The 27,535-nt window shown below is 37.3% G+C and overlaps 1 protein-coding gene across 3 annotated transcripts in view; it reads right to left on the bottom strand.

The window, feature by feature from the left end:
* The window catches only part of tgs1 (trimethylguanosine synthase 1), a 57,001-nt gene that overhangs the window by 7,779 nt on the left and 21,687 nt on the right, over nt 1–27,535 (bottom strand). Inside the window, exons 6-11 of one of the 3 annotated variants that reach the window (XM_039754520.1) lie at nt 25,552–25,638; nt 20,495–20,669; nt 12,259–12,439; nt 12,058–12,168; nt 10,845–11,000; nt 248–391 (exon numbers count right to left, since the gene is read on the bottom strand). In XM_039754520.1, the coding sequence (XP_039610454.1) occupies nt 248–391; nt 10,845–11,000; nt 12,058–12,168; nt 12,259–12,439; nt 20,495–20,669; nt 25,552–25,638 (854 nt within the window). Of the gene's footprint in view, nt 1–247; nt 392–9,763; nt 10,112–10,844; nt 11,001–12,057; nt 12,440–20,494; nt 20,670–25,551; nt 25,639–27,535 lie in introns of those variants that run through there. The other 2 variants (XM_039754519.1, XM_039754521.1) reach the window with 2 other exon arrangements.

Here is a 27,535-nt window from a genome sequence, read left to right as displayed (position 1 = left end):
ATTTTACACAAATGATTTTAACATTCTTCAAAAATGATTCTTGTTTTAAAAAGTTTTCACTTTTTCGTTCCACATGAAGTCTTCATAAATACTCAATTCCATGCACATGCCACTTAATTGTTAAAGTGCATCTCCAAAGTATCAATATTAAATACATTTGCATTGTAAATAATTTTAAGATGATGACCAATAATACTGAGTAACACATTTTTGCATCTTAATATTAATGAATAATTATAACTTGTACCTCTCTTCCCAGTCAAAGCAAACTGAATAGCGTTACCACCAACACCACAGAAAGCATCAACAATGATATCACAGTCAAATGTCTGCTGAACTCGGATAGCGATGTGCTCTGCAATCTTTTCAGGGGTGACAGAAAACCAGCCTTCTGTAAAATAAAGAACATCACTCTATCAAATGTCAGCCAAGAAAATACTGAAACCTGTACATCGTTAAGCTTAAATGTTAACTAAAGGGGAGTTGAATATTTTGTGAAAGTGATTTTTATTCACTTATTTTTTTGCCATCATAAGCCCTGTGATGGGCTAGCACATTGTGGCGGGTGCTGCCAGGCTATGCACCAGCCTTCTAGAATCCTGAGGTGGACAAGCAGGTTGGGAAAATTAAATGGATGCAAGGATGGGTGAAATATTAGCATATTAGTTATACTAAAAACCTAACTAAGTATCCTGATTTTACTGCAAGGAACCTTTGGATCCAATAAAGCCTTTACCCCTTAATCAAAGTTTCCTTTATCCAGAGTATAGTGCGGGTCAATAAAACCAGTTAAGTGCAACCTGATAACTTGTGGTCAGTTCCTCTGCAGCCATGTTGAGATTTATAGTAAATATTAAAGTAGGCACTGGATTGGAATTTGTTTCTCTTAATCGTTACTCTATGGATGCAAACAGATTTCTAAAAAGTTAGTTTAATGTATCTAGAATGTATTATACTACAACATCTGATTTCATGACAGTTGTTAACAAATAACGCCCACTGAATGCCAAGAGTCAGCTTGTGTACCGATTGTGAAATTTTGAGAAAGATGGAGAGTTTGCAGGAATAGCTCTAGGATCTGTAAGCAAATTGAGGGAGTTTATAAATTATACTGATTCCTGTTTATTGACTATTTAAATCTGTGCTTAAGAACTCTGTTGTAGCCTCCTTACTGTAGTTTGTTTACCCAGGAAAAATTAGCCAGAAACATCTTATTTTTTTAACATGAGAAAATGTTATTACAAGTAATTTAAATGTGTAAATGCCAACATGAATGCAATAGTGAAGACAAGTCTAGTGTCTACAGCTGTACTGATGCAGAGTTACAATTCAATACAACACAATTTATTTTTGCATAGCCCAAAATCACACAAGAAGTGCCACAATGGGCTTTAACAGGCCTTGCCTCTTGATAGCCTGCCAGCCTTGACTCTCTAAGAAAACAAGGAAAAACCCTAGTAGGGAAAAAAAAATGGAAGAAACCTTGGGAAAGGCAGTTCAAAAAGAGGCCCCTTTCCAGGTAGGTTGGGCATGCAGTGGGTGTCAAAGAAAAGGGGGTCAATACAATACAATACACAGAACAGAACACAAGTAATCAGTTGTTTTGAGACAGTCATTAGTGTACAGCCCGATGTTGCACAATGTACATCTGACAGTAGAGGCGTGTTTCTTTGTGCAGTTACAGTATGCTTTCTGAATGTCAGTGCCTTACCTGCAAGATCAATGTGCCCTTTGTGTTTCTGTAGGCAGCCATAACACAAGGCTTAGTGACTTCCACATTTCCCCTGATTATGACAGTTAATGAACTGTAAATAGTGCTTAGGGGGCTAACATCTTGCTTGTCCTTGCATTCAACTGCAATTATTTTCTCTTTTTGTTACACAGCTACTGTGTCAAACCACTCTGAAGCTTCATGTGACTGAGTTCACCGCGATATCATGGCGGTGTACCATACATCGGTTTAACTTTCTGTATCAAAATCTGATGATCAATTCGCATCATCATCTCTATTGCTCAATTACAGCAATGGTTCAGTTTTCATTCAGTCTAAAACTGCCTTTATGGTTTTTCTTTGGCCACTGTGTTTTTAACTTGGAGTATGTGCCTCATTCATGAATACTGATGATTGCCTGAGAATGGCAAATAAAAAATATTAATGATCTTTTTGCAACATGAGATTATTTCATCCACTAGACGGCAGTAGAATTCTGTCCCAAGTGTTATTCAGGTTTATAACAGATTTTTACACATCAGCCCAAGCCTGACTCATGGATAACTGTAATTGTATAGAACTCTGAACCTGGATCAGACTTGAGGCTAACACCAAGAAGGTGAACTTTTATTTGTAAGGCATTACCTAACATCACAGAGACAATTCTTTCCAGTTGTTAAACACAATGGCAAAAAATGCATATTTGAAGAGCAACATGCATTGAAAATTCAGATTTGTTCTACACTTCTAAATGTAGAGAGAGACCGCTGTGCTCTCATTGCTAAAAAAGGTCTGTTATCTTTCCACGTCATGTCCAATGTATACACTGCATGTGTATGCATAATTAACAACTGAAAAATTAGTATTAAAGTTAATTTCAGTTTTTTAGTGGTTTTAATGAGTTCTATGAATTACCAAAGTAAATAATGTAAATATGAAATTATAATTAAATGGGCAATATGACAGTACTAATCAACTTCCATATATTCCAGAAAACCAAGTTTAAAATTTTTGACTCATTCCTAGTGTGCTTAGTATGTTCTCCGTTTGATGACGTAGTTCTCCCAGGTACTACAGTTGTCACTCTCACATCCCGCACATATGCATGTTAACAAGTTGCCCCGATGTGGGTGAATATGCCTTGCAATAGATTAGCACCACATCCAAGGTTGGTCCCTGCCTTATACCTGATGTCTGGCCCTTGTGACCCTGAAATGGACAAATGTGGCACAGAAATTAATAAATAGAGGCAATTAAGTAAAAAGCGCAAACATTGTTAATAGACTGCGGTGGGCTGGCGCCCTGCCCGGGGTTTGTTTCCTGCCTTGCATCCTGTGTTGGCTGGGATAGGCTCCAGCAGACCCCCCGTGACCCTGTAGTTAGGATATAGCGGGTTGAATAATGGATGGATGGATTGTTAATAGATGACAGGCTCCTGTTTTAATTGAAGCGCCTTATCTCAAACTGTTCACTGTATACAAAAAACTAACATCAAGTAACCAACCAGCTGTAAAAATATATGTCATAACATTACGTATGTACATGTTTAAATATATTTGTATTGAAGTTAATTCAACCTTTAAATACTTTGTATTTTACAAAATGAAAACAAAAAGATACATTTTAGATAAAATATTACATGAGTAGACAATTCCGAGAAAACATTTATTTTTGCATGTCTCACAGTCTCAAAATTAAAAATTGTAGAAAGAGTTCATTAACCAAGGTGCTCACATAAATTCTCTCACTTGGATTAGAGATGCTTCATAAGCTGCACTTCTTCCACTGAGATTTCAGCCATCTGTTTTAATTTTCTTAATACCATTTCCATTTTCAAGCCTCTTTTTTACATTTTCCTTAGAGGGCACAGCTTCAGCCATCTTACCTCAAGGAATTACCACATCCCATTATGATTACTTTAGAAGACAGCCTGCTGAACATACTATATACAATACAATTATTCCTTTCTAACACAGCATGTGGAAAGCTCAATAATACAATTTCAAAATCAAGAGTTTAAATTATGTCGCTCAACAGTTATAACACAGTCTTTATAAAGCAGCTAATTATCAGTAACTGAAAATAAATATATTGTTGAATATATACCTTCTAAAGTATTTCACATTTCATGATTTTATAATATACAGTCTTAAATGAACTTTATATTCTGGTACACATGAACACCACAAAATTGATTATGGAATTCACATTTATTCTGTAAAATTAATATAATATACAAAAATAGGCTCTGATGTAAGCAATTGTCTTCACAAATATATTATAAGGTCTAAGAAATATATGTGTGGTGTTAGAAATTGCCCAAAGCAAAGGAGACTTCTACTATGCAGTATATCAAATCCACCAGTCTTTATAAGGTATACTCCAAAACAACGGGCGATAGCAAGTGTAAAGGAATTAACAAAAACAAGGCAAATACTAACTGAACAGAAGCCTCATGTATAAACTGTGCAGATTCACAAAAATGTTGCAAATGCCAATTTGTATGTTTACTTCGAGGCATATAAAAACTAAATTTGCCATAAAGCTATGCACATTTTCACAGCAACCTCAGACCACGAGTACAAACTTTTTTGCTCGGTTTTGCAAACTGGCTGCACCCAAGTGTCAAAGCAGTGCTACTGTTTTTGTGCGGTTTCCCTTTATTTTTTAGATTCACATCCATGATGAAGGCTTTATCAAATACACAGAAAATAATTGCATATACAGTAATCCCTCCTCGATCGCGGGGGTTGCATTCCAGACCCCCCCATGATAGGTGAAAATCTGCGAAGTAGAAACCATATGTTTCTATGGTTATTTTTATATATTTTAAGCCCTTAGAAACTCTCCCACACTGTTTATAAATATTCTCCGCACAGTTATACAGTAAACCCTCGTTTATCGCGGTTAATCCACTTCAGACAGATAAATGAATTTCCACGAAGTAGGATTCTTTATTTATAAATCTAATATTTTTGCAGTTAGAGCACAGAAAACCTGTTTATGACCTTCTAAATACGTTTTTTAACATTATTAGAGCCCTCTAGACATGAAATAACACCCTTTAGTCAAAAGTTTAAACTGGGCTCCATGACAAGACAGAGATGACAGTAATTTCTCACAATTAAAAGAATGTAAACATATCTTCCTCTTCAAAGGAGTGCGCATCAGAAGCAGAGAATGTCAGAGAGAGAGAGAGAGAAAAGCAAACAAAAATCAATAGGGCTGTTGGGCTTTTAAGTAAACGAAGCACTTCTATAAAGCCGCCGCAATGAAGGGATCAATATGTAGGTAGTCTTTTCAGTATTTTTTAGAGGAGCGTCCGTATCTTCTAAGCAAACACCCTCTGTGCAAACAGCCCCTTTGCTCACACCCCCTCCGTCAGGAGCAGAGAATGTTAGAGAGAGTGAGAGAGACAGAGAAAAGCAAACAATCAAAAATCAATACGGGCTGTTAGAGCTTTGAAGTGTGCGAAGCACCGCGCGGGAAGCATATCGTATATCATTGAAGAGTTTTATTTAATACGTAATACGTGCTCTGATTGGGTAGCTTCTCAGCCATCTGCCAATAGCATCCCTTGTACGAAATCAACTGGGCAAACAAACTGAGGAAGCGTGTAAAAAGACCGTTAAAAGACCCATTGTCCGCAGAAATCCGCGAACCAGCGAAAAATCAGTGATATATATTTAGATATGCTTACATTTAAAATCCGCGATGGAGTGAAGCCGCGAAAGTCGAAGCGCGATATAGCGAGGGATCACTGTAGTTTACAAAATAAAGGCACCTTACTGTAATCAATCTGTAACAATATAATGCTCTATGGCAGTGGTGGCGAACCTATGGCACGCGTGCCAAAGGGGGCACTCAGAGCCCTCTCAGTGGGCACGCGCGCCGTCGCCCGAGCACAGAGTTCGTTACTATAAAGCCAGAGGAATGCGGGCCGGGCTGCTCCCTCACCGCTCCCCTCTTCACGCGCCGGAGGACTTTTCTCACATCACCCGCCCCTCTGCCCCGCAGCCCAATGGGAGCGCGTCCTTCCTCTCCTGTCTGGGGTAAGGCGGGCGGCACACATGCTGCTTGAGGGTGCTTCACGGACTGCAGCCTTTTGAGTCTGTGATTCCCGTGGTTGGGTTGGAGGGGATGTGGTATAGCGGGTCCACAGCTCAAAATTGAAAAGGCCAGTTTTAACAGATAATTGCCGCACTCGCGGCTTAAAGAGGGATTATGGTAGAGTGGCCGGAGCGGTTTCCGCTTTGTGATGCGGGCAGTCCTCGCTTAAGCGCACAGGTGAGGAGTCGTCCGCATCTGTAATTATTGCCGGGAGTTGCTAATCGCCACACCTGATCCACGACCCCGTAATATATAATGGAAGCTTTGGGGCGGAGCTTAATAGGGAAGACCTGCGTGAAACACTTGAGAGGATCGAAGGGATGACAAAGGACAGCACAGTTAGTTATGAAAATGAAATCCTTAAAGTGTGGAATTCTCTGCCAAATAATCTTAAGTCAATGAAGGCACTTGAGATCGCTTTCCTTACTTTGTTTGGAACATCTTATGCTTGTGCGCAGCTATTTTCAGCTTTGAATTAAATCAAATCTGACACCAGAAACAGACTAACAGATGACCTGAGTGCTGCATGTGTTGCTCTCAAACTTACAAAGTATGAGCCAAGGTTAGACAAATTATCAGCATGCATACAACAGCAAAAAGCACATTAATTGTTCAAAAGCATACAGAATGCAAACTTTTACCTTTCAACAAAAAGTTGTTTGTATCATTGAAAGCTCCGTTATTATGTTTTTCTTTTAAGACAAAAGATGTTAATGTATGAGTTGCTTTTCTAAACTAAAAGCTCAGTAGATAGATAGACAGACAGAGCATCAGTATTGGCAGTCCAGTCCAATTTATCATCCAGCTGCACTCCCAGGTACTTATAGGTCTGCACAGTCACCTCTGATGATCACGGGGTCCATGAGGGGCCTGGGCCTCCTAAAATCCACCACCAGCTCCTTGGTTATGCTGGTGTTCAGTTATAGGTGGTATTCAGGTTAAATTGCCATGTTGGCACTTTGCGATAAATAAGTGGGTTTTGGATTGCAGTTTGGGCACTTGGTTTCTAAATGGTTCGCCATCACTGCTCTATGGAATGGCTAACCTATTCCAACTATCATGGCTGCTTTTGCACTGTTAGAAGACACTGCAAATGGAAGAATTAGAAGTGACCGTGTATTTAGAGATCATACTGATTTCTTGTCCAATGATAATCACTGGCTTCTAAGTCAATTTAGATTTACGAGAGCTCTCCTGTTGGAGCTGTATGCTGAACTGGGGCAGGTTTTAAAAAGGCAGACTTTGCGGATTTATGCTCTACCTGTTTCTTTGCAATTCTGACCACTCGCAGGTTTTTAGCCACAGGAGCTACTCAGTGTGAACTGGCTGACAGGCCGGGTATCTCTCAGTCATCATTGAGTAAACCCCTTCTTACAATAGAGGCTCAGAACACTACATACACATAACCAACATAATCTAGCTGCCTGCTCAACTACTCCTTTGGATAAGTTTTGTTCTTTTTTGTGGTGCAAAATTATCATCACTAGATAATTTAAACTGCTTCAGGGATAACAGAGAAATCTGAAAAATACAGGGTGGTCTAGATTTAATTATTGAGATCCAGATCGTCTGGATGACTTTGATTTATGCGTGGACGATTCTTCATGTCGTCAGTTCGCACACTTCTCGATGGTCCGTGATTTTTTGGGTGATTTTCTATGTAATAAACTTAAAAAAGGTATAACGTAATGAAAATTGCATAATTAGATCTGGACCACCCTATAGTATCTGTACAGTAAAGTAAAGTGTGTAGTACTTTAAAAGCCTGAAGAAGGGGCCCGAGTTGCCTCGAAAGCTTGCATATTGTATCTTTTTAGTTAGCCAATAAAAGGGGTCATTTTGCTTGGCTTTTCTCTACATTCATAATGGCTAACACGGTATGACATCCTAGTGCTACTCTATAAAGGTGATAAACACAATAAAAATTCCCTGCACTTACAAGATTAAGAGACACGGACATAAGCTTGCACATACAATATATTTTACCATTATTAACCTGACAAAGCAACAAACAGCAAACAAAAATGAATAAAAAAGGCAATAATACAAGTGAGATTTCAGAAAAAATAACAGATAAAGGTTATTTCCATGTTGAAAAAATATAGAAGAGAAGGTCAGAGATACAACAATTTGGTTGTGTGTCCTTTTTTTACCTGATGAAGGCTGCAACAACCATAATCATGTGTTTTTAACCTTGGTTTTCTTTACCTTTTTGCAGATACACACTGATGCTGCTCTTTGCAAACTCCCATCAGTTATGTGAAAATACCTTCAGTCAGAGCAGGTCCAGAATGTAAAAATAAAGTACAATATCTCCAAGTCATCCAATTAAAAAAGACAGAAGTGGCCATTTCAATTAAAATTTTGTTAATTTTCCAAAAATGTTTGATCAAAAACAGCAATGAAATATATAATTATATAATATATAACTATCCATCCATCCATTATCCAACCCGCTATATCCTAACTACAGGGTCACGGGGGTCTGCTGGAGCCAATCCCAGCACAGGGCGCAAGGCAGGAAACAAACCCTGGGCAGGGTGCCAGCCCACCACAGAAATATATAACTAGATAATTATTATTCACCACACAGGATATATTTTTGTGTCCTGTTGTACTTTGCTGTGGACTACTGCCCTATCCAGAGTTGGCTCCAGCTTTGTTCCCAGTGCTGCAATTGATGGGCACTGCATTTCTGTGACTGTGAGCCACGTAAATGGGTATGGTAATGGTAATACATGGATGGACAGATACATGAGCACATTCACATCACCCATGAAAAAGCATCCAACAGCTACATTAACTCTAATTCTACTGTACTACATTGTGGTCTCCTAATTTTATTCTACTCCTGGTCACTATCTCTGTTTTGTATTCAAGTCTATTTCTTGTAACTTTATCGGGTACTAAAAGATTTTGTATTTTATTCTGCAATTTGTAAAATGTATTCTTCTTTATGTTGTAAAGTACAGCAGTTGGCAGTTCACTTTATGAAATAACAGAATAACATAAAGGAACAGCTTCACAAGAATCCTAAACCAGTTCAAGTTGCTACTCATAATTTAAATGAATACTACTCTGATGTCATTCGAGACGGTTAACCCACTAACTCTGTCAAACAAAAAATCCAACAACAAATCCAAAATCCATAGAGGAGGATGTTGATGTAAAAAGATCAGTAAATCTTCTGCTTTGTCCGATGTAACCACCACCAACTAGTACAATGGATACAGCACTTGTGCTTCAGTCACCACTCTGGTCAACTTCTTTATCACCTTTACTGTCACTTGTGAAAAAACAGAAACTTAATATGCTCCACTTGGGGCAGCTGCCATGCCCACCTGCAGCACTCAAACCGCTCTTCTACAAATGGAACATAACCTCAGAATTTGACAGGCCATAACCTTTGGATCACGACAAGAGGATATCAAAATCAATAAAAAGCACAGATACAATCTTTAAAGTCCTAACCTGAATACTCTCAAAGCACTGGCCATGCTTTTATATACTCTAAAAGAAATATTTGAAGAGGTCTTGGTAGATCAACCACTATAATCAAATATGGCTTAACGACAAACATGCAAAAAAATTATAGCAGAAAAACTCAAGTGACAGTGTCTATTGTGCCCCTTAAATCTGCAGCACATCCCACACGATACCAAGTGGTAGGCAGTGTGGAAAGACAGACAGACAGACAGACAGCAGAATGTCTAAAACACAGTTCTTTATTTTCCTTTTGCACTACAATGCCTTCCAACAACTCTCTGCCTTTCTTTTCTTCTTTCTCTTTCGACCTCCACTCCCCTCCTCACAAGCTCCGTCTTCTTCCTCCCAACTCCGGCTTGTCTACTGGAGGGAGGTGGCCCCTTTTATCATGACCCGGATGAGCCCCAGGTGCTCCACCTGACATCACTTCCTGGTGTGGCGGATGTGTCAGGAGAACACCTGGAAGCACTCCGGGTGCCCCTGGGATTGCTTCCGGCAGCACTTCCTGGTGTGGCGGAAGTGCTGCCAACCAGGATTCCCTAACCGCCCGGGTGCTCCCGGCGGTGGCCACGTCCTCCCGTAGGGGTGAGCGTCCCAGCTCCGTTCCCGTGGCCCCCAAACAGACCCGGGCGGCTGCCCTCTCGTGGCCCAGGGGAGGTATCGTCCATCTCGGGGACCATCCAGGCATCCCAGCTGGGTAGGGTCCCCTGTCATCTGGGACAGCAGCCATAATCCTACTCCATTTCCACTAAACAGGACTGAACAACTCCAGCCAGAAAACACTTGACTGATCAATGGAAAATGCTAGAAGAAAATCAAAAACCTGATAAGCTCCAGATTTTTCCAGAAGAAAGACATTTTTCAATAAAAATAAAAAAGTACATTTTAGCTCATTAGTGTGTAGGTATTATATTTACTATTTACACATACCATACTTATTATGCAATAATCATACAATTGAAAAAGGGATACATTAGACATATTAATACATACTTATATGCTAAACACAAGTTAATGCACACACACACTAAAATGCAAAAAATGAACATAATTTACAGAACTGGTTACAGAAAAAAAATGGCACTAGTCATTGATTAGTTCTGTACAATCGCTAAACACTGGATTATTTCATAAAGATGTATGGCTCTGTTCACAGCTGCATTACTGGTAGTTTTTCAAAAGCTTTTTTTTTTAAATGCATGAATGTTTCTCTCCTAAATATTTATGGCTAGTAATAAGTCAGCATTTTCTCTTACTATCAGAATACATTGCAATGGCTAAGGCTATCAAAGACTGGAAGCACCAAGAAGAACAATCAACCCCACAGAACCTAGGCTTTGGGCAGAAGTCTTCTACATTTTTCTATATACAGTACATATACTATATGAGAATCGATATACTGTACATGTAGGTGCTCAGTTTTGAGAGGTATTGTACTTTAACCAATATTACTGTTATAACAATAAGGCTATTAGTTCTATTTAAAAATGTAACATTAGAAATGACAATTCTAACAAGAGCAGCTATACTCACTTACCATAGTCCAATTTGACTCCATCATCAAACCTTGAAAAGAGGCGATATCGCTGTGCCCAATACTTGGCTAGTTGTGGTACAGCTGCAATGTCTGGTGGCATCTGACATAGATTTTTATTTTTCCTTTTCTTTTTCTTTTTTGTAATCTTTCCTCTATCTGTTTGATTTATGAACAAACATAAAATAAAAAAAATGAATGCAACAAAAAAAGAAACAGCAACACACCCTGAACCACCCATTTTCTGTTGCTTATCCAGGTGTGGGTCATGGGGGACAGGAGTCTAAGCAATGATGTCCTGACATCCCTTTACCCTCCACTTCCTCCAACTGGGTACAGAGGCGTTCCTACTCCTGTCCCGAGCAAGAAAGAGCAACTCGCTGACAATTAAATTTAACATGATTGTACACTTTAGACACCAAATGATGTGTGTACACTAAGATATTTGTCTAGAAAAACTAAAAAATAAATCACTGATCTTAATTAACATTAAGATCCTTATAAATACAGCAGTCATTAAAGCCTAACATGTTTGTATTTTTAACCATATTATTAGCATTATTATTAAATAGGATACAGGATATACCTTTAAAATGTACTTGTCAGTTTTTTTCCAGTGCTAAAATAAATAACTCTAAAAGCAGTGTAGAGGTTTATATCAGGATATCTGAAAAAAGAACCCAGAGTACAAATTCTAATTGAATAATTTAGAGGTGTATACTGGAGACAACTGAAATATTGATTCAGAGAGGACAATTTCTCCATTTTATGCACACCTTTGGACATTAAATTGTCATCTGCCCAAAAAAAAAAATTTTTTATTGACTAACAGAAAATTCAGTCGTAAATTTTTTAAATTAACTTAAAGGGCTACAATTTACGAGTGAGTAGAAAAGGGTGACCTTATGCCTTTGGACATTTGTTTTCTGTTGGAAAATTCAATTTTTTCTTTCACATGTGGCCAGTGCTTTAATACTATTCCTTTGTTCACTTGTAAAGCTTGTAGTGGAATGAGCCTCCAATGTTTAGCTAAGATTATCAAGTGTTAAAGTTCTCTTGTATTTAAGTAGCATGAAAAATGTAATGGAAGTGAGGTGTAACCTTATTAACTCTGTTCTTAAACTACATCTACTAAGAAAAGTCCTTAACGATAAATAATCCAATACAAAAACGTCTGGAGATAATGCAGATTAATCAAAGTGTCAAATACACTTACCTTCAGAGTGCTTTTCATCAGCATCAGGTACAAGGTAGTCTGGGATATCCAGAGAAAACACCTCTCGCTGAGGAGGTTCTACCTTATAATCTTCTGATGCATGAGTGTTATCTGGAATCAGAGATTGAGACTTCTCATTTTGGGAAGTATGAAGCTGATAGTCTAATAAAACATCTTGTATGGGACAAGATATGGAGGTACCATCTTGCTCAGCAGCTTTTCCAGGGTCATTACCCTCTTGCGTGACAGGCTGTTCTGGTATGCACTTAATCTCATCTTCAGATTCACTGCTTTCAGGTGTTGGGCTTTCCAGGTAGCTCATTCTCTCAGCTGGTGACATATCGCTAATATTACTCTGAATATGTTTTAAAAATTTTTTCACCTATAAAACAATACACCATAATTAAGAAAAACATTAAATAAACCAATTTTCCTGCTACAAGATAGAAATCTACATAAGAACAACCAAGTACAATGACACAGTCACTTTAGTAACTTTGCAAGTTTAAAAATAACAGAAACATCATCATCTCGGTCTGTAACTATATCAATATTTATATATACTGTATATTATACTAGCCATCCCCCTCAGCTTTGCCCGCGTAGAAGTGAAACAGGACAGCGAGGAGGGCTCTGCCTGGCTTCATACTCCTGACGTCACGCTTCCCCCACTCCTCAGCCTGCGCCCTCTATCTCGAATTAGTGCAATTGGCACAGCTATGATTCTTAGCACGATGAGATAAGTTGCAAAATCAAACAGAATGTTCAAGCAAATTCTAGAAAAAAGTCTGATCTACGTAAATCCATTAAATAGTACTCTCGTTCGCTAGCTAAGCAGATGTAAGATACGCCCCGAGTCTGGTGCGTGAGTGAAGAGGGCCCCGCCCCCTCCCCTAAGCCCGCTGCATCTCTCTTGGATTCGTGCAAATAAATCGGTACTGCAAGCGAACTATGATACTGGCAATGAGAGAGGTCGCAAAATCAACCGGAATGTTTAAGCAAATTATAGAAGAATGTCTGATCTAAATCCATTAAGTAGTTCTCTTGTGAAAAGCAGACAAACAAATGTTAGATTTTATATATATACTAGCAAAATACCCATGCTTCGCAGCGGCGAAGTACTGCCTTAAAATTTTTATTAAGAAGAAAATTTAACCTTTTTAAACTGAGGGAAAATATACCAATAATTTAATCTAATTTGTTAAGGATCTCTTTGTATACCACATTGTGAGTTCGGCCCTCCGGTTGTAATATGATTAAGCTGTGCACTGAGCTTCCTCTTGAGTATGCAACGTACAGTTGGCCATGTGAACAGTAATCTTGTTTCAAATCTCACAGCTTGGATTGCTGCTGTCATAATCGGTTTGAGTTTCATGGTTTGTTTCAATTACAACAGTATTTGTAGGACTTGTGTTGAAGAGACATTCGGCATCTGTCAAGCGTTGTAAGTATACAACCGGTTTCATCGATAACTTCACATCCAGCTTTTGAGAGTTTAAACATTCATAAACATCAAAGTGTCTACTACTGAAATCATCACCTGTCAATCTAAGATGTTTAAGAGGCATTGGCGGTTGTCGAAAGGTGTAAAATATTTGGCCATTTCGGTACACTTGAAAGCGACAACCGAACAATTCACCGGCAGTCATCAACTCACATGCAGAACCATAGGTGAAGAGCTTAAGCATTTCACTCTTCTAGTGCCCCTGTGTAGTATAATTATCTCCTGTACCGTCATCAGTCCACACCTTGAACCTGTCCCAGTCATTCAATACATAAGACACAATGTTCCTCAGGATATCAAGAGTGAGCCTGATATGGCCTTGCAATATGTAACAAAGAGAATGGAAAAGGTAGGTGTCATCTTCGGGCATGGAAACCACTCGGTAAGTGACAGTTCTTTGATCGTTGGTGATCACCTCGATAGATATGTTAATGGGGGTACGGTTGGAATGATAAAGGAAATGGGTACCTGAACAATGTAAAGTAAGTCTAAAATACCTACACAATAACTATAATCGTAATAAATGAACAATAAAACAGCGGAGAAGCCATGGATTAAATAAAAAGGCTGTAGTTATCAGCAGGGAGACGTGAATCCCGTGGCGAAGCAAAGAAGGGAATGTAGAGACTGGAGCGACGGACGGCCTTATATAGGCAGGCAGCCAACAACGTAGGAGGCGTTGGGATGGGGGACCCAACGCCTCACACGGTGAACGAACTGCAGGCTATGGACGTATATATGTATGTAAGTAGGATTCAGTTAGCGTTGGGAACCCGCGTACCAAATTTCTTGAAGATGGGCCCATAAGTAACAAAGACCGTTGAAAAGTTCAATATGGCGGCCGACAGTGGCATCATACCACTGAAATAAGTACCAAATTTCAGCCTTCTACCTACAAGGGAAGTTGGAGAATTAGTGATGTTGGAAAGTTCAATATGGCGGCTGACAGTGGCGTCATACCACCAAAATAAGTACGTACATTGGTTTCGGTTAGCGCAGGGAAGCCGCCTACCAAATTTCGTGAAGATGGGGCAATGAATAAGAAAGTTCAACATGGTGGACATTGTTGACCGTTATGCGTAGAATTTCGAAATGAAACCTGCTTAACTTTTGTAAGTAAGCTGTAAGGAATGAGCCTGCCAAATTTCAGCCTTCTACCTACATGGGAAGTTGGAGAATTAGTGCCGTTGGAAAGTTCAATATGGCGGCCGACAGTGGCGTCATACCACCGAAATAAGTACGTACATCGTTTTTGGTTAGCGTAGGGAAGCCACCTACCAAATTTCGTGAAGATGGGGCCATAAATAAGAAAGTTCAACATGGCGGACGTTGTCGACCGTTATCGACTGTTATGACCGTTACGTGTAGAATTTCGAAATGAAACCTGCTTAACTTTTGTAAGTAAGCTTTAAGGAATGAGCCTGCCAAATTTCAGCCTTCTACCTACACGGGAAGTTGGAGAATTAGTGATGAGTGAGTGAGTGAGTGAGTGAGGGCTTTGCCTTTTATTAGTATAGACTAGCAAAATACCCGCGCTTCGCAGCGGAGAAGTAGTGTGTTAAAGAAGCAATGAAAAGAAAAGGAAACATTTTGAAAATAACGTAACATGATTGTCAATGTAATTGTTTTGTCACTGTTGTGAGTGATGAGTGTTGTTGTCATATATATATATTTACACACACACACATAAACATATATATATACATATCTATACATATACACATATATACATACATATATATCTACATATATACACATACATATACACACACATATATAAACATATATATACATATACATACATATCTACATATATACACACACAGCTATTTCAGATCAGTGCAATACGCTGCTTGTTAAAATGGATAACTCCCGCTCTTACGCAAGTCTGCGTGGATATTATGAACTATCGTATTTGTTCAAGTTCTATTTAAATTTTAAATAGAAGGAATTTTTATTTAGTCGACAGAAATATCTTTGGTAGGAATGGTAAAAACAGACAGGAATATTATTCCTGAATAAATCAACTCAAACCTTAAACAACTTATAATATTTTGCTCTCCATAAAAATATATCCTGTCTAAATTATACAAGTTAGAAATAAAGTAAACATTAAAAGAACAAACATTCAAATTTCTTTACTCTTATGTAATTTTATATAAAAATAAACTTAGATTTTAAATATCCCAAAAGATTTTGCTCTCCATAAAAATATATCCTGTCAAAATTATACAAATTCAAATATGAACATGCTGCATAACAAAACCTGGAAATATAAATAAAATGTGTTCCTTTCAGCAATAACAAATCAAATCATTCAGTTGTCTTTGCTCATATGTCATTTTAGAGCTGGACGCCTGGCATCTTTTTTCGGCCACAAGTTCATTTCTGTTTGGTGTGAGGTTCTGTGTTGTGGAGATTCTCAGGATGGATTGCAGGTGCTCATCAGTGAGGTGACTCCTGTGTGCTGTTTTGTTAGTCTTTATCACTGAGAAGAGCTTCTCACACAGATATGTGCTACCAAACATGCACAAGGTTCGAGCCGCATGTAGACAGACTTTTTTTGTTCTTCAAAGTCACCAAAGCGCCGTGCAAACTCAGTGCGCTCAGTTTATCAGCAAAGTGCGATTTGGGAACACCGTAGTGACGACTTGGTTTAACATTACTTGGCAACAGGGAAAGTGGGGCAAGTTGCAGTTGTGTCTCCCATAAAAGCAGCTTCACTTCAAATCACTTTGTGATTGTGCACGGTAAAACGTCTGCTGAAGTGTCAGATTCTTATTTAATTATTCTGCTTTCTGTATCTTCTGCATTGCATTCAGGTTACCCTGATGTTTTGTCTCATAGTGCCGTCTTAGATTAAATTCTGTAATTACAGCCACATTAGCTCCACAAATGAGACACACGGGTTCAGTAAACATATACTCAGCCTCCCATCGCTTTTTAAAGGCTCTATTTTCAGAATGAACTTTTCTCTCCAGCATCGCGTGAGCTAGCTTCGCAATAAGTGTTCGGCAAGGCAGCTGAAGCGCTGCATTATGGGATCTGTAGTTTATTGTGTTACCAGCCCTTCATATACCTGGGCCATTAATAACAATAATACAGTATATAAAATGATCTCGGGCGGATATAATTACACCGTGCGGATGTGGCGTGGCCCTTGAGTTTGACAAATATGGACTAAATAGAACTTGAAAAGATATATTTTTGAAATGTGATCGCGCAATTCAGATAGAGTTGACGCGCACTACAGCCTGCATCCTCCCTCGCTCTTACTTTTTACCGCTCATCTAATGAATACACTGAGTATGGCTTTACCAAAAAAATCATTGATGGCTAATAAAGTATCCATTATTCGAGTATGTAGATCGGAATATATATATATACATATATATATACCCGCGTATCGCAGCGGAGAAGTAGTGTGTTAAAAAAGCTAGAAAAAGAAAAGGGAACATTTTAAAAATAACGTAACATGACTGTCAATATACAGTATTTGTTTTGTGAGTGTTACTGAGTGTTGCTGTCATCATTATTTCTTTCAATCAGGTTCGTATTTGTACGATGTGTTGTGTTCAAGTTACATTCCGTGTTTGTCAATCGTTGTAAAGATGACAGGTTTCATTCATCGATTCGTTTCTTACTGCATCAATAAACAGCTCGTCTTCTTCTTTATCTGAGACCTGACACACTGCATGCACGGTTTTTTTACACTGTCTTCCTTTAGCGGACATTGACTTTTTCCACCGTGTGCTTTGTTTCCGCAGTAGCTGGATTTATGAATATGCTTATCAGACGCTACATATTTTTTGCTGCCTTTTCAATTGTGTAATTCGGTTTTGTTCAGCTCTTTGGAACTGTTGCCTTTTATCTCTGCACTGCGTCAGTTCACGTGAGCGCTCGGTGTACATGCATCGAAGGTTCCCAGCTGTGCTGGTGCCATCTGGTGCTATGTCCGTGGCTGTATTTAATGTTACCTTAGTCCTGGCACTTAAAACTTTCTCTCGCAGTTTCGCTGAGTTTGTGTCAAACACCACCCTGACCATCTCATCTTCCTCTCCATAAACACAGTCCTTAACCCGTGAATATTTAGTGGGAGTTTGCTATTGGATTGCCGCTGACGGACGGCCTTATATGGGCAGGCACTAAATTACAAACGCCAGCGGCAGCCTGTCTATGAACTTAATTTAAAGTGTAGGTTTACATCGTGCTTTGTTTCCGAAGTAGCAGAACTCATTAATATGGTTGTATATGTCACTCGCTCGCTTCTTATTGTTTCGCTGCCTTCTCAATTATATAATGCATGTTTTCTTCAGCGCTTTTTGAGGTCTTCCTGGTTTTCTATGTACTGCGTGATTACGTGGGAGGCGTGATGATGTCACACGAAACTCCCCACGGCGTTGAAGCTCATCTCCATTACAGTAAATGGAGAAAAACTGCTTCCAGTTATGACCATTACGCGTAGAATTTCGATATAAAACCTGCCCAACTTTTGTAAGGAAGCTGTAAGGAATGAACCTGCCAAATTTCAGCCTTCCACCCACACGGGAAGTTGGAGAATTAGTGATGAGTCAGTGAGTGAGTGAGTCAGTGAGTGACTGAGTGAGGGCTTTGCCTTTTATTAGTATAGATATAAGGGAGACAGATAAATATTAAATGCCTTTTGATATTGCAAAAATATATTTTTAATTTTAATTATTTTACTTAAAGGTTACATATTTGTAAATATTTTTAATGAATGATATTTAAATCGTTTACTTTGTCTTTTTTTTCTTGAACAGAAGAACAAAGATTAAATATTATATGAAGACTGCAAAAAAATGTCAAGAAAACAAAATAAAATAATACAGATATTTTTATAGCCCATTTTGCTTTTATTTACTAAGAGCACTGTAGTATAGATTTAAAATTTTAAAAACTATTCTTATTTTAGTAAATTTAGAGAAATCTTAAATTTTAAGAAAAAGTTGTTACCCTAGATATTTTTGTTCATGTACAAAACTGGTTTTAGTCTGGCACGAATTTAAATGTGAATATTAATAGACTCATTTTAGGATAACATCAGAGAATAATATTTTTACAAAACTCACTTTTCAATAGGCTGAGATTTCCCATGGATGTTGTATCTACTATTTACACATCCTCAATCATGCAAGTGCCATAAATGAACACAAATCAGGAAATCAATCCAAGACATGATTCCAGTATATCAGCACACATGAAAATATCAGTACTCTATTCTATAACTGGACACAGGGAGGAAACAACATTCAGCACAGAAGTGATGCTCTGCAAGTGCACACATTCAAATCCAAGAAAAATCTAATCAGGGCTCAAGCTGTATGAAGTTGTAACTCAACCCGTCACACTTTCTTTGTGTCACTGAAATACTGTAGCATCACTTAATGCTATTTTTAAAGACTGAATAAAAAAAAATTAAGAATACCACAAGCTTAAGGCAGGCACTGGATGTGTATTTGGAAGTTTACGTACTCTGTCAAAGCTAGCTGCATTCCTTTCTTTTTGGGGAGTGAAGGGCTAACAATCCACTTCTTTTTGGCGACCTGAAAGCTAAATAGACACTTGCCTTGGAGTTGAACTGCTTAAACTAGCTGTAAGATCCATTCTGTGACACCAAGCTCTGTGCCAGCCGGGCAAGGAGCACACAGGCTTTTCATTCCAACAAACAATCGTATTCCAAGTTAAAGAAAAGTGCAGTGCATTCTATCCAATAAATAATCAAAAATTAATGATATAAGTGCAGGTTAAAAATTACAATAAAAAAAATCAAAAATATGTAAAAATCCAACTTTGAAAGGTAAAATGAGAAATGGTCTTCTTTTAGGTTTCTTTCCCCAGTCCTTGTCAGGACTCATGGGTATCCCATGGACATAGTCTGCCCCATCCCATTTGATCTGCCAGTTTCATCAACACCTGTGGACTCAGAGCCACCACCTCCACTGGTTTCTGTAACTCTCTCAATGTAGTGCCCCCTCTCAGATATCACTGTGTCAGAACCCCCTCCTTCAACCTGCTGCTATGGCCTCTGTCACCAGTTCTGCCTTTTCATCTATTCATCCAATGAAAGTGCCGCCCACCATCCTACTCCCGTACACAGTCATAGATTCCTCTCACCATAGCCAGTGACTAAAACCCCATCTACGAAGACTTAAAAGCACGATTATTTCTAAAAGGGAAATTCAACAGCTACACTCTTGTGCCAGAAACAGTCATTCTCTTCTCGTGAAATTGCAGAGGACACGGCAAACAGCCTAACTGTGAACTGAGAAAGGCTGCATTACAACCACATCACAGCATGAACAAAGGATCAGGTTCAACACATCCGAGTTATCCACTTGAATGCAGAGCAACATGCAACTCCACCCAGCTCTGCCCATCATCCAGGAAGGCTTGGTATCATAAGATACAATGTTAGGCTGACAAAGCCAGTGTATTGTTGAGTTTTCCAACCTTTCATATAAACTGAGCCCATGACCTCTGTCCAGAAATCATATTTTGGCCTCCGATAATTATCATATTCTTATTTTAGTCATTAACAAAAATCAGGACCACTGGTGAAGATGGGGATGTAGGCAGACCAGTAATGTGAAAGATACATCAACAGACTGAGTTCTGGCATTGCCACCGTGAATTAATGTTCATAAAACTACAGTTACTGCAACAGTTTGTTATTTAATCTCATGATCATCTCTCTTCTCATTTATAAGCAAGACAACAAGGTCCTTGAACTCCTCTACTTAAGGTGGATTTTCTTTCGTAACCTGCAAAGAGCAAGTCATTATTATCCAGGAGAAGACCCTGATCTCCGATTTTAGAGATTAAATAGTCAACAACATCATCATCATTGTAAACCGCAGAGATGGGACAATTTTAGTTAGGAATAAGGAATATTTAATAGTGCAAATATACTACCTTATTGATGGTCTTTGGCATCCTAGGTGCAGATATTTCCCCTTCCTCATTGAAAAACACATGGTTGTTTTTGTGAACAGCTTTCTGATGCTTGTCCAAAAATCTTGTACTGATTTCAACATCTTTTTTATGATAACGAACTTTACCAACTTTGAAATTAGGGATATTTTTAAACCTAAAAATAAAATGCACAAAAAAGTGAAAAACATGCCGCTACATTTTCACTTAATAAAGTACTATTCAGAATTATCTGTAGATTGAAAGGGGGTGGAAATGTTATATTACGAACATACCACAATATTTAAAGCGAAGTTACTACGCAAGTCATTTACTTTGTGTTTATTTCTTGCTTGAACAGAAGGAAAAGTTTAAACATTAGTCAAATAAAAAAAGAATACATTCATTTAAATTTGACGACCTATCAGCTATTGCTTTATAGAGAATAGTACTTTTTTTTTTTTAGAAAGTACATGTTTGTAGGTGGAGCACACATAAAACGTTCACACTGACTGCTTGATTTTGGCAGGGCAAGTCAAAAACTGGATGTCAGAATATAATATTTAGCTGTCATGGGAGTGGGACAAGAGTGCCATGACTCACTAAGATTACTTTAAATGAAGTCTGTGACATAAAATCACTAGAAAAATCATGTAGGCCTGTAGTTAACTTAATATATGGTTTTGAAATGTAAACTTTTATTTGCCATTCACAACAAATATATTGGAATTCCGAATTGTATTTGGTCTCTTGGTAAAGAATAAAAAAAAAATACAGAATAAAAAGAGGCTTTAAATATCCACATAAAATAGAAGGGTACATATTCATATGAATTCTATAAATATATATGGGATACATATACAATATACATAAAAATACATATAAAATTTTAGAAAGCGGAAGAACTTTTGTTTTTATATTGTAAATTAAAAAATCTTTGCATTTTACATAAAAAGGATTAGGATGTGGTGGGATTTATAGACAAATAGGTGATTTGGGTACTATGGTGCTTATAAGGCATGGCCACAGTGGGCAACACCATGTGTTATTAATACTGTTTTTATTTTTGGCATAAAGAAAGAATGTCATTTTGGTGCCCTTCTTTTGGGAGTCCAGAAGCAGCCTCAATGGTATGAATGAAAAATTATGCAATGGTGAAAAATCTCTTTGGGAAAAAAATACATTACATTTACAGTATGTGAATGAGGCATGGCTTTCTAACTGTTCCATACAAACTTTTATTTTATTTTTTTAATGCATGACACAAAACACAAAGTGAGTGGTAGGTAAATGACCAATCACAGACCAGAAATGGAGCTCAGTTATAATGAAATAAAGTACTCTTTACTCATACTGCTGTGTCAACAATCAATTAGCACTGATATTGAATCTATGTGAGTTTATGCTCATTGACAAACCCAACAGAGAAGCAGTTTATAGTGGCTAAGAACTCTCTAAAACAACAAAAGAAAAAACTTTGGTGCATATATCCCTCCTTCATTCAATCCTACATAATCTAAATGTTGGTCATGCAGAGTCAAGGCCTATCCCTGAACCACTGAGTGCACTGCAGGAACCATCCCAGGACAGGCAACCAGGATAAACATTTAACCACACATACCGGATTAATTTAAAGCCATTAATTAATCTAAAACGCATGTCTTTGTGATGGGGGTGGGAAAAAACAAAGTACCTGGAAAAGGGCAGAGGATGCAAACTTTTCAGAAGTATTGACTGGGCCAGGATTTAAAGCCAGCCTCTTGGAGCCGTGAGGCAGCACCTCACAGAGCTTACCATTTTACCACAAAGCTGTTCAATCATTAGTGATTTCTTTTATTTAAAAATGAAACGTGACTGCAAAACTAAATTCTTTTCAAAATTTCCTGCCAAAAAAGTAACCGGAATTTGTTCTAGTTGCTAGACATCGTAACAACAGTCCTATAAAAAAGATAGACAAATTAAGCAATCATAAAAACAGTAATATGCAACTTTAAATAATGGCACTAGTGAGCTAAACTAAAAGATGAGAACTGGTCATTTTATTATTTGTGCACTTATTGTTTGTAACTCAAAAGGACTATTCATATAAACATAAATTCTTTTCTAGCAGCAATTTTTTTTTTTTTTAGATACAGGCACACGGTTGGGGGAATTTATACATATTGTGAAATTACATGTTAGAATATTGAAACTATACCTTTATTTTTATTAACTATGTAAATACATTGCCACAGTATATATTCTTCAAAAATGGGTTTTACTTAAATATTTACTATTTACAAAAGTCAACCTTCACACTGAATGTCCGTGTTAATTTTCACCCTAATCATCCTCTATAAATTTTGCATACCTAATTAAATGATTTTCAGAAAGACATTTAATGTTTTTTAATTAATTATACTTTATTAATCCCAAAGGAAATTACTTGGTTTTTCGCATACCCCTTGGGGTCAGAGTGCAGGGTCAGCCATTGTACAGCGCCCCTGGAGCAATTGAAGGTTAAGGGCCTTGCTCAAGGGCCCAGCAGAGTAGGATCTTTTTGGCAGTGACGGAGATTCGAACAGGCAACCTTCGGGATACCAATGCAGATCCTTAGCGAAACATGCAGCAAAAACTGTCTAAGGGCAGCTATGGTTGACTTAATTTAAGAATCTTGAATATGTATATATGCCAGTAAATTAGATATAATTAAAAGTTTTCAATTTTATGCCATCTAAGAAAGAAAATCATTTTACTTATTTTTACGTTACATATATACAATATGTTGGGCTCAATAAGACATTAAACAGTAGTATCAACTAATGTAGTATGTGAATGCAAAAAAACAAACCTGGAATACATATTTATTTCATTGTACAGAGCAATGATTGGCCAAAAGTAACCACAGTAAAATATGTAAATATGTATAGAGTATGCAGTTTTCAATATTCAAGTATTTGGACATCTGAATGTGGTATTCAAATTCAAACTGAACATTTTTTAAAACTATGTATAGGTTGACTGAAGTTTGTTGAAGGGTTGTTTTGCTGGTAGGGTGGCACGGTAGTGCTGCTGCCTCACAGTTAGGAGACCCGTGTTCGCTTCCCAGGTTCTCCCTGCGAGGAGTTTGCATGTTCTCCCCATGTCTGCGTGGGTTTCCTCTGGGTGCTCTGGTTTCCTCCCAGAGTCCAAAGACATGCAGGTTAGGTGTACTGGTGATCCTAAATTGTCCTTGGTGTTTGTGCTGCCCTGCCCGGGAATTGTTCCTGCCTTGTGCCCTGTGTTGGCTGGGATTGGCTCCAGCAGACCCCCGTGACCCTGTAGCTAGGACATAGCGGGTTAGAAAATGAGTGAATCACTGAGAGTGAAGATAGAAGTGCTAATTTTCAGAGAAAAAATCTCTTGTGAAGGTTTAGAGACCCTTCCAACTCAAATGAAATCACTCTAAATTAGAACTACTGTACTTTACATGTATTGCGAACATGAACGGTCACTAGTTTTCTTGATACATTTGTAAATTGAATTTTTTTTGTCAAATATAGGGATATTAACAAACTGTCTTTGCAAATGGCTCCTCCAGTGTACTTCAAAGTTACCATTTTAAATGTCAAGTAATAAATAAACTGATTTAAATATACACAGAATATGCCTCCATTCTGTTGTTTCACTGGCGCGTATTCTGTGTCATGATCTTTAGCAGGTGGCTCACCACATTCAGCTGAGCTAGTATGAATAGTAAATTGCAATATTTCAATATTGAGGACCACAATAAGTGTGTTCAGTATGATTATCAGGTCACAGTAACAGTAGATCTCCTTTTAGAAGCTATGAGTTTCTGGTCTTCTTTGACTATTGGTAAGAGTGAAGCAGGTAGGGGTGAGAGTACTAGAGGACTTAGGGAAGGGGCTGCATCAAGGTTCAGTTCAAGGCTTACATTTCTGCATCTCTATGTAAATGAGAAAGATTACCACTGCATAGTCACAAATATTTATAAGGGCCTTCCTGCATTCACCTTAAGAAATGTGAGTAGACAAAAACAGCAATAACCTTAATAATTGTTCATATTGTTTGCCAAATTGAATGATAATGTCTAGAAAACACAAATAGACAATGTGTAAGTCTAAGTAGACATCCTGTGGAAATCACAGAGAAATTCCATTAAAACAACAAGCTTGTTTTTTTCCATTCAAGGTGTTTCTGTCTGGTGCTGCAGCTGAGAATTTGAAAATACAGTTTTGTGATGCTAGCAATGAGATGCTCATTTTAAAGGTCACATATGCATCAGGGATTACATATTTTATAGTTTTAAAATATACTATTATGTTTAAGCAGAAAATAAATGTAGATGAAGAAATATTTGGTATAAAATATACAGCATCTCTGCCTCCCAGATGAAATTATGATGCATTTCTGTTTCCTCACTAGCGCATAGTTTTCATCCCTTTTTTACATGCAGTCATATATAAATTATAAAATTTTATACTAAAGAAGAACAAGTCTTTGTGTTCGTGGTATGTTATTTTAGTTATGTTTATGCTGACGTAGAAAGGCCATGACTTAACTGTTCAGTCCGCTGAAGACAGTGTACTTTGAAGCCAGATGTTACCTAAAGCACCCTGTACAAAGATGCACCTCAAGCTGCCAATTCGCCTCTTCTGTCAGATGGGAAAATGAGGACGATCTTCTCACTTACGGGGAAAAAAGAGATTTTTTGGCTTCTCGGAGCAAATACAGACATGGTTGTGATGTTTGTGGACTGCCTTTTTTAAAAAAAAAATCTCTGCTTTGTTTACAGGAAAGCAGGTGTGAGTTAATTTGTTCATTCATAGTTTCACTTCCCTAAAGAAATACTGTTTTCAAGTATGAGAATAGCATTTCTTATTTTAGTAAAGTATTTTTGATCACTGAGAGAAAAGACACACCTATTTGGGCATAAATTTGGAATGACTGAAAGATTAATAGTCAGAAATGATCCTATAATAAAATCAAATCTAAAATCATAGTGATTGAGTGAAGCTTATGCCTAAAGGTAAGGCTAATTGTTACAGTAATATAATTCTATACGTTTGCTTGTAGCTTACCTTTCACTGGCACCGCATTTCAAGCCCAGCATTTTATAAGTATCTTTTACTGCTTCAGATGGAATCTCTTCAACATCTAATTCATGGCTGCAAAACAAGACAATAAACAAATCCACAAATGTTAATACTACATTTTTGACATTTTAATATATTTTTAAAACAAGAAAATAACTTTCAAACAGTGTTTGTAATACATATGAAATATACTGGAGAACTGTCTACAGGTAGGAATTCCTCAAACACATTTGCATAGTTTCTAATTATTCTGTTCACTGAATCCTAAAAAAAAAAACCTTTTCAATCACGATTTAGTTAAACAATTACAATCTGGTGTAGAAGAGGTTAAGTGATGACCTCAGATTAAGACACCATACATTTTAAGACACACTTTTAAATAAAAAAGGCATTTTCTATGGTATGGTACACTACTGAGAACAGTATAAAATATAAAATGAAACATTATCAGTACTTATTAAAAACAATATTTCATTTTAAATCATACATGGTATTTGTTTATAATCTTCTGAGGCCAGTATTATAACTGTAACTCATCTATTTAGGCAGTCAAGTGCCAAACTTCACCACAGGATATCATCTTTTGTTATATAATCTTTAGATGATCCATGAACCTCTCCTTCAATGACACTGAAAGTGCTAACACTGATTGAATGGTTCTGATTTCACTTTGAAATATGAATTAACTTCACTATGTGGCAAGAACTGAGATGTGTTGATAATTCATATCATTTGTTATTTATGTTATTATGTTTATGTTATTGCTTAATTAAATAAGTTTGATTATTGCACACTTGGTTATCCAGTACAAAAAAAAGAAAATGTGTGCTTCTTTGCTGAATAAGATTTTTTTTTTTTTAAATCAACAAAATAGTACAATATAAATAAACAAATCCACCAACATCATTGAAATTCTCTTGTTAGGAAATGCCATTCCACTATGTCTAAGTTACAATGTACTTACTGCTAATTAAGAATTTTTTGCAAGCTAAACAGCAGCTTGGTTGACAGGATTTCCCTACACAATGCAACACTTATTTACACAACTAGTTATCAATATTGAATTACTTAGGCACTTGGCATAAAAGTCAGAAAAAACACAGAATACAGAGGAAGAAGAGTTTAATCTAGCATGATTAAAACTAAAGTAATATGATGACAGAAATCAAGCTTTTATGTTCTAACTGCTTTCACCTAAAAGTGGGTCTGTGACCCATGACCTGAGTGGTATTATGAAAGGGGCCTACATACAAGAAAGAAAAAGAGAGAGAAAGAAAGAAACAAATTGAGCTTTAGTGTAATGGTACCAAGCTATATTCAGATTGTAAAGGAGAAAATCAATAAGCGTCACTTCAAACAACAATCTAAATGATTATATTACATTAAATATACAGTATATTGCAATTATTAAATCATGACTGTAAAATATTTTAATTGGTTGGCAAAGGTCTACTATCAAGGTATCACCGTAATGAAAAATTGGGATTCTTCTAATAACGTATCCTCAAAAATAACTGTCGAAATTATAGCAAAACTTGCTAAGTGAGTGAAAATGGTAAGAAAATGATAAATAATGGTAAGGTAATTATCAGATCAGCTGTCAACATGAATAAAGGTCTGCGTGAGGTCAGAGTTTCTATATCACACACTACAGTTGAAGTTGAAAGCAAAACTCCTAAACTTGTAGCTTAGAAGCACATGTAAGATTACATGCCTGTATCGCTGTGGCCCATTTTCACAGGCAAAAATATTTCTTACTCATTTGAATGCCTGAATGTGAAAATACATATTGGGAGTTTTCTTTTAAGAGTAATTATGTGTTTTACTGAACTTGTTTCTGTTATTGGGGGTTCCAGGCATTTAGACTTACAGTATATCAAGGTAACTGAACCACACTCATCTCAAGGAAAATAATACAATTTATAGATAAATACAAGGAATGATCGGACACAAGACAGAAACATTTAAT

This window comes from Polypterus senegalus, chromosome 5, assembly GCF_016835505.1.
Source record: "Polypterus senegalus isolate Bchr_013 chromosome 5, ASM1683550v1, whole genome shotgun sequence".
NCBI classification, from domain to species: Eukaryota; Metazoa; Chordata; class Cladistia; order Polypteriformes; family Polypteridae; genus Polypterus; species Polypterus senegalus.
The sequence above is the reverse complement of the archived record's forward strand: the minus strand, read 5'-3'. Positions and strand labels throughout refer to the sequence as shown.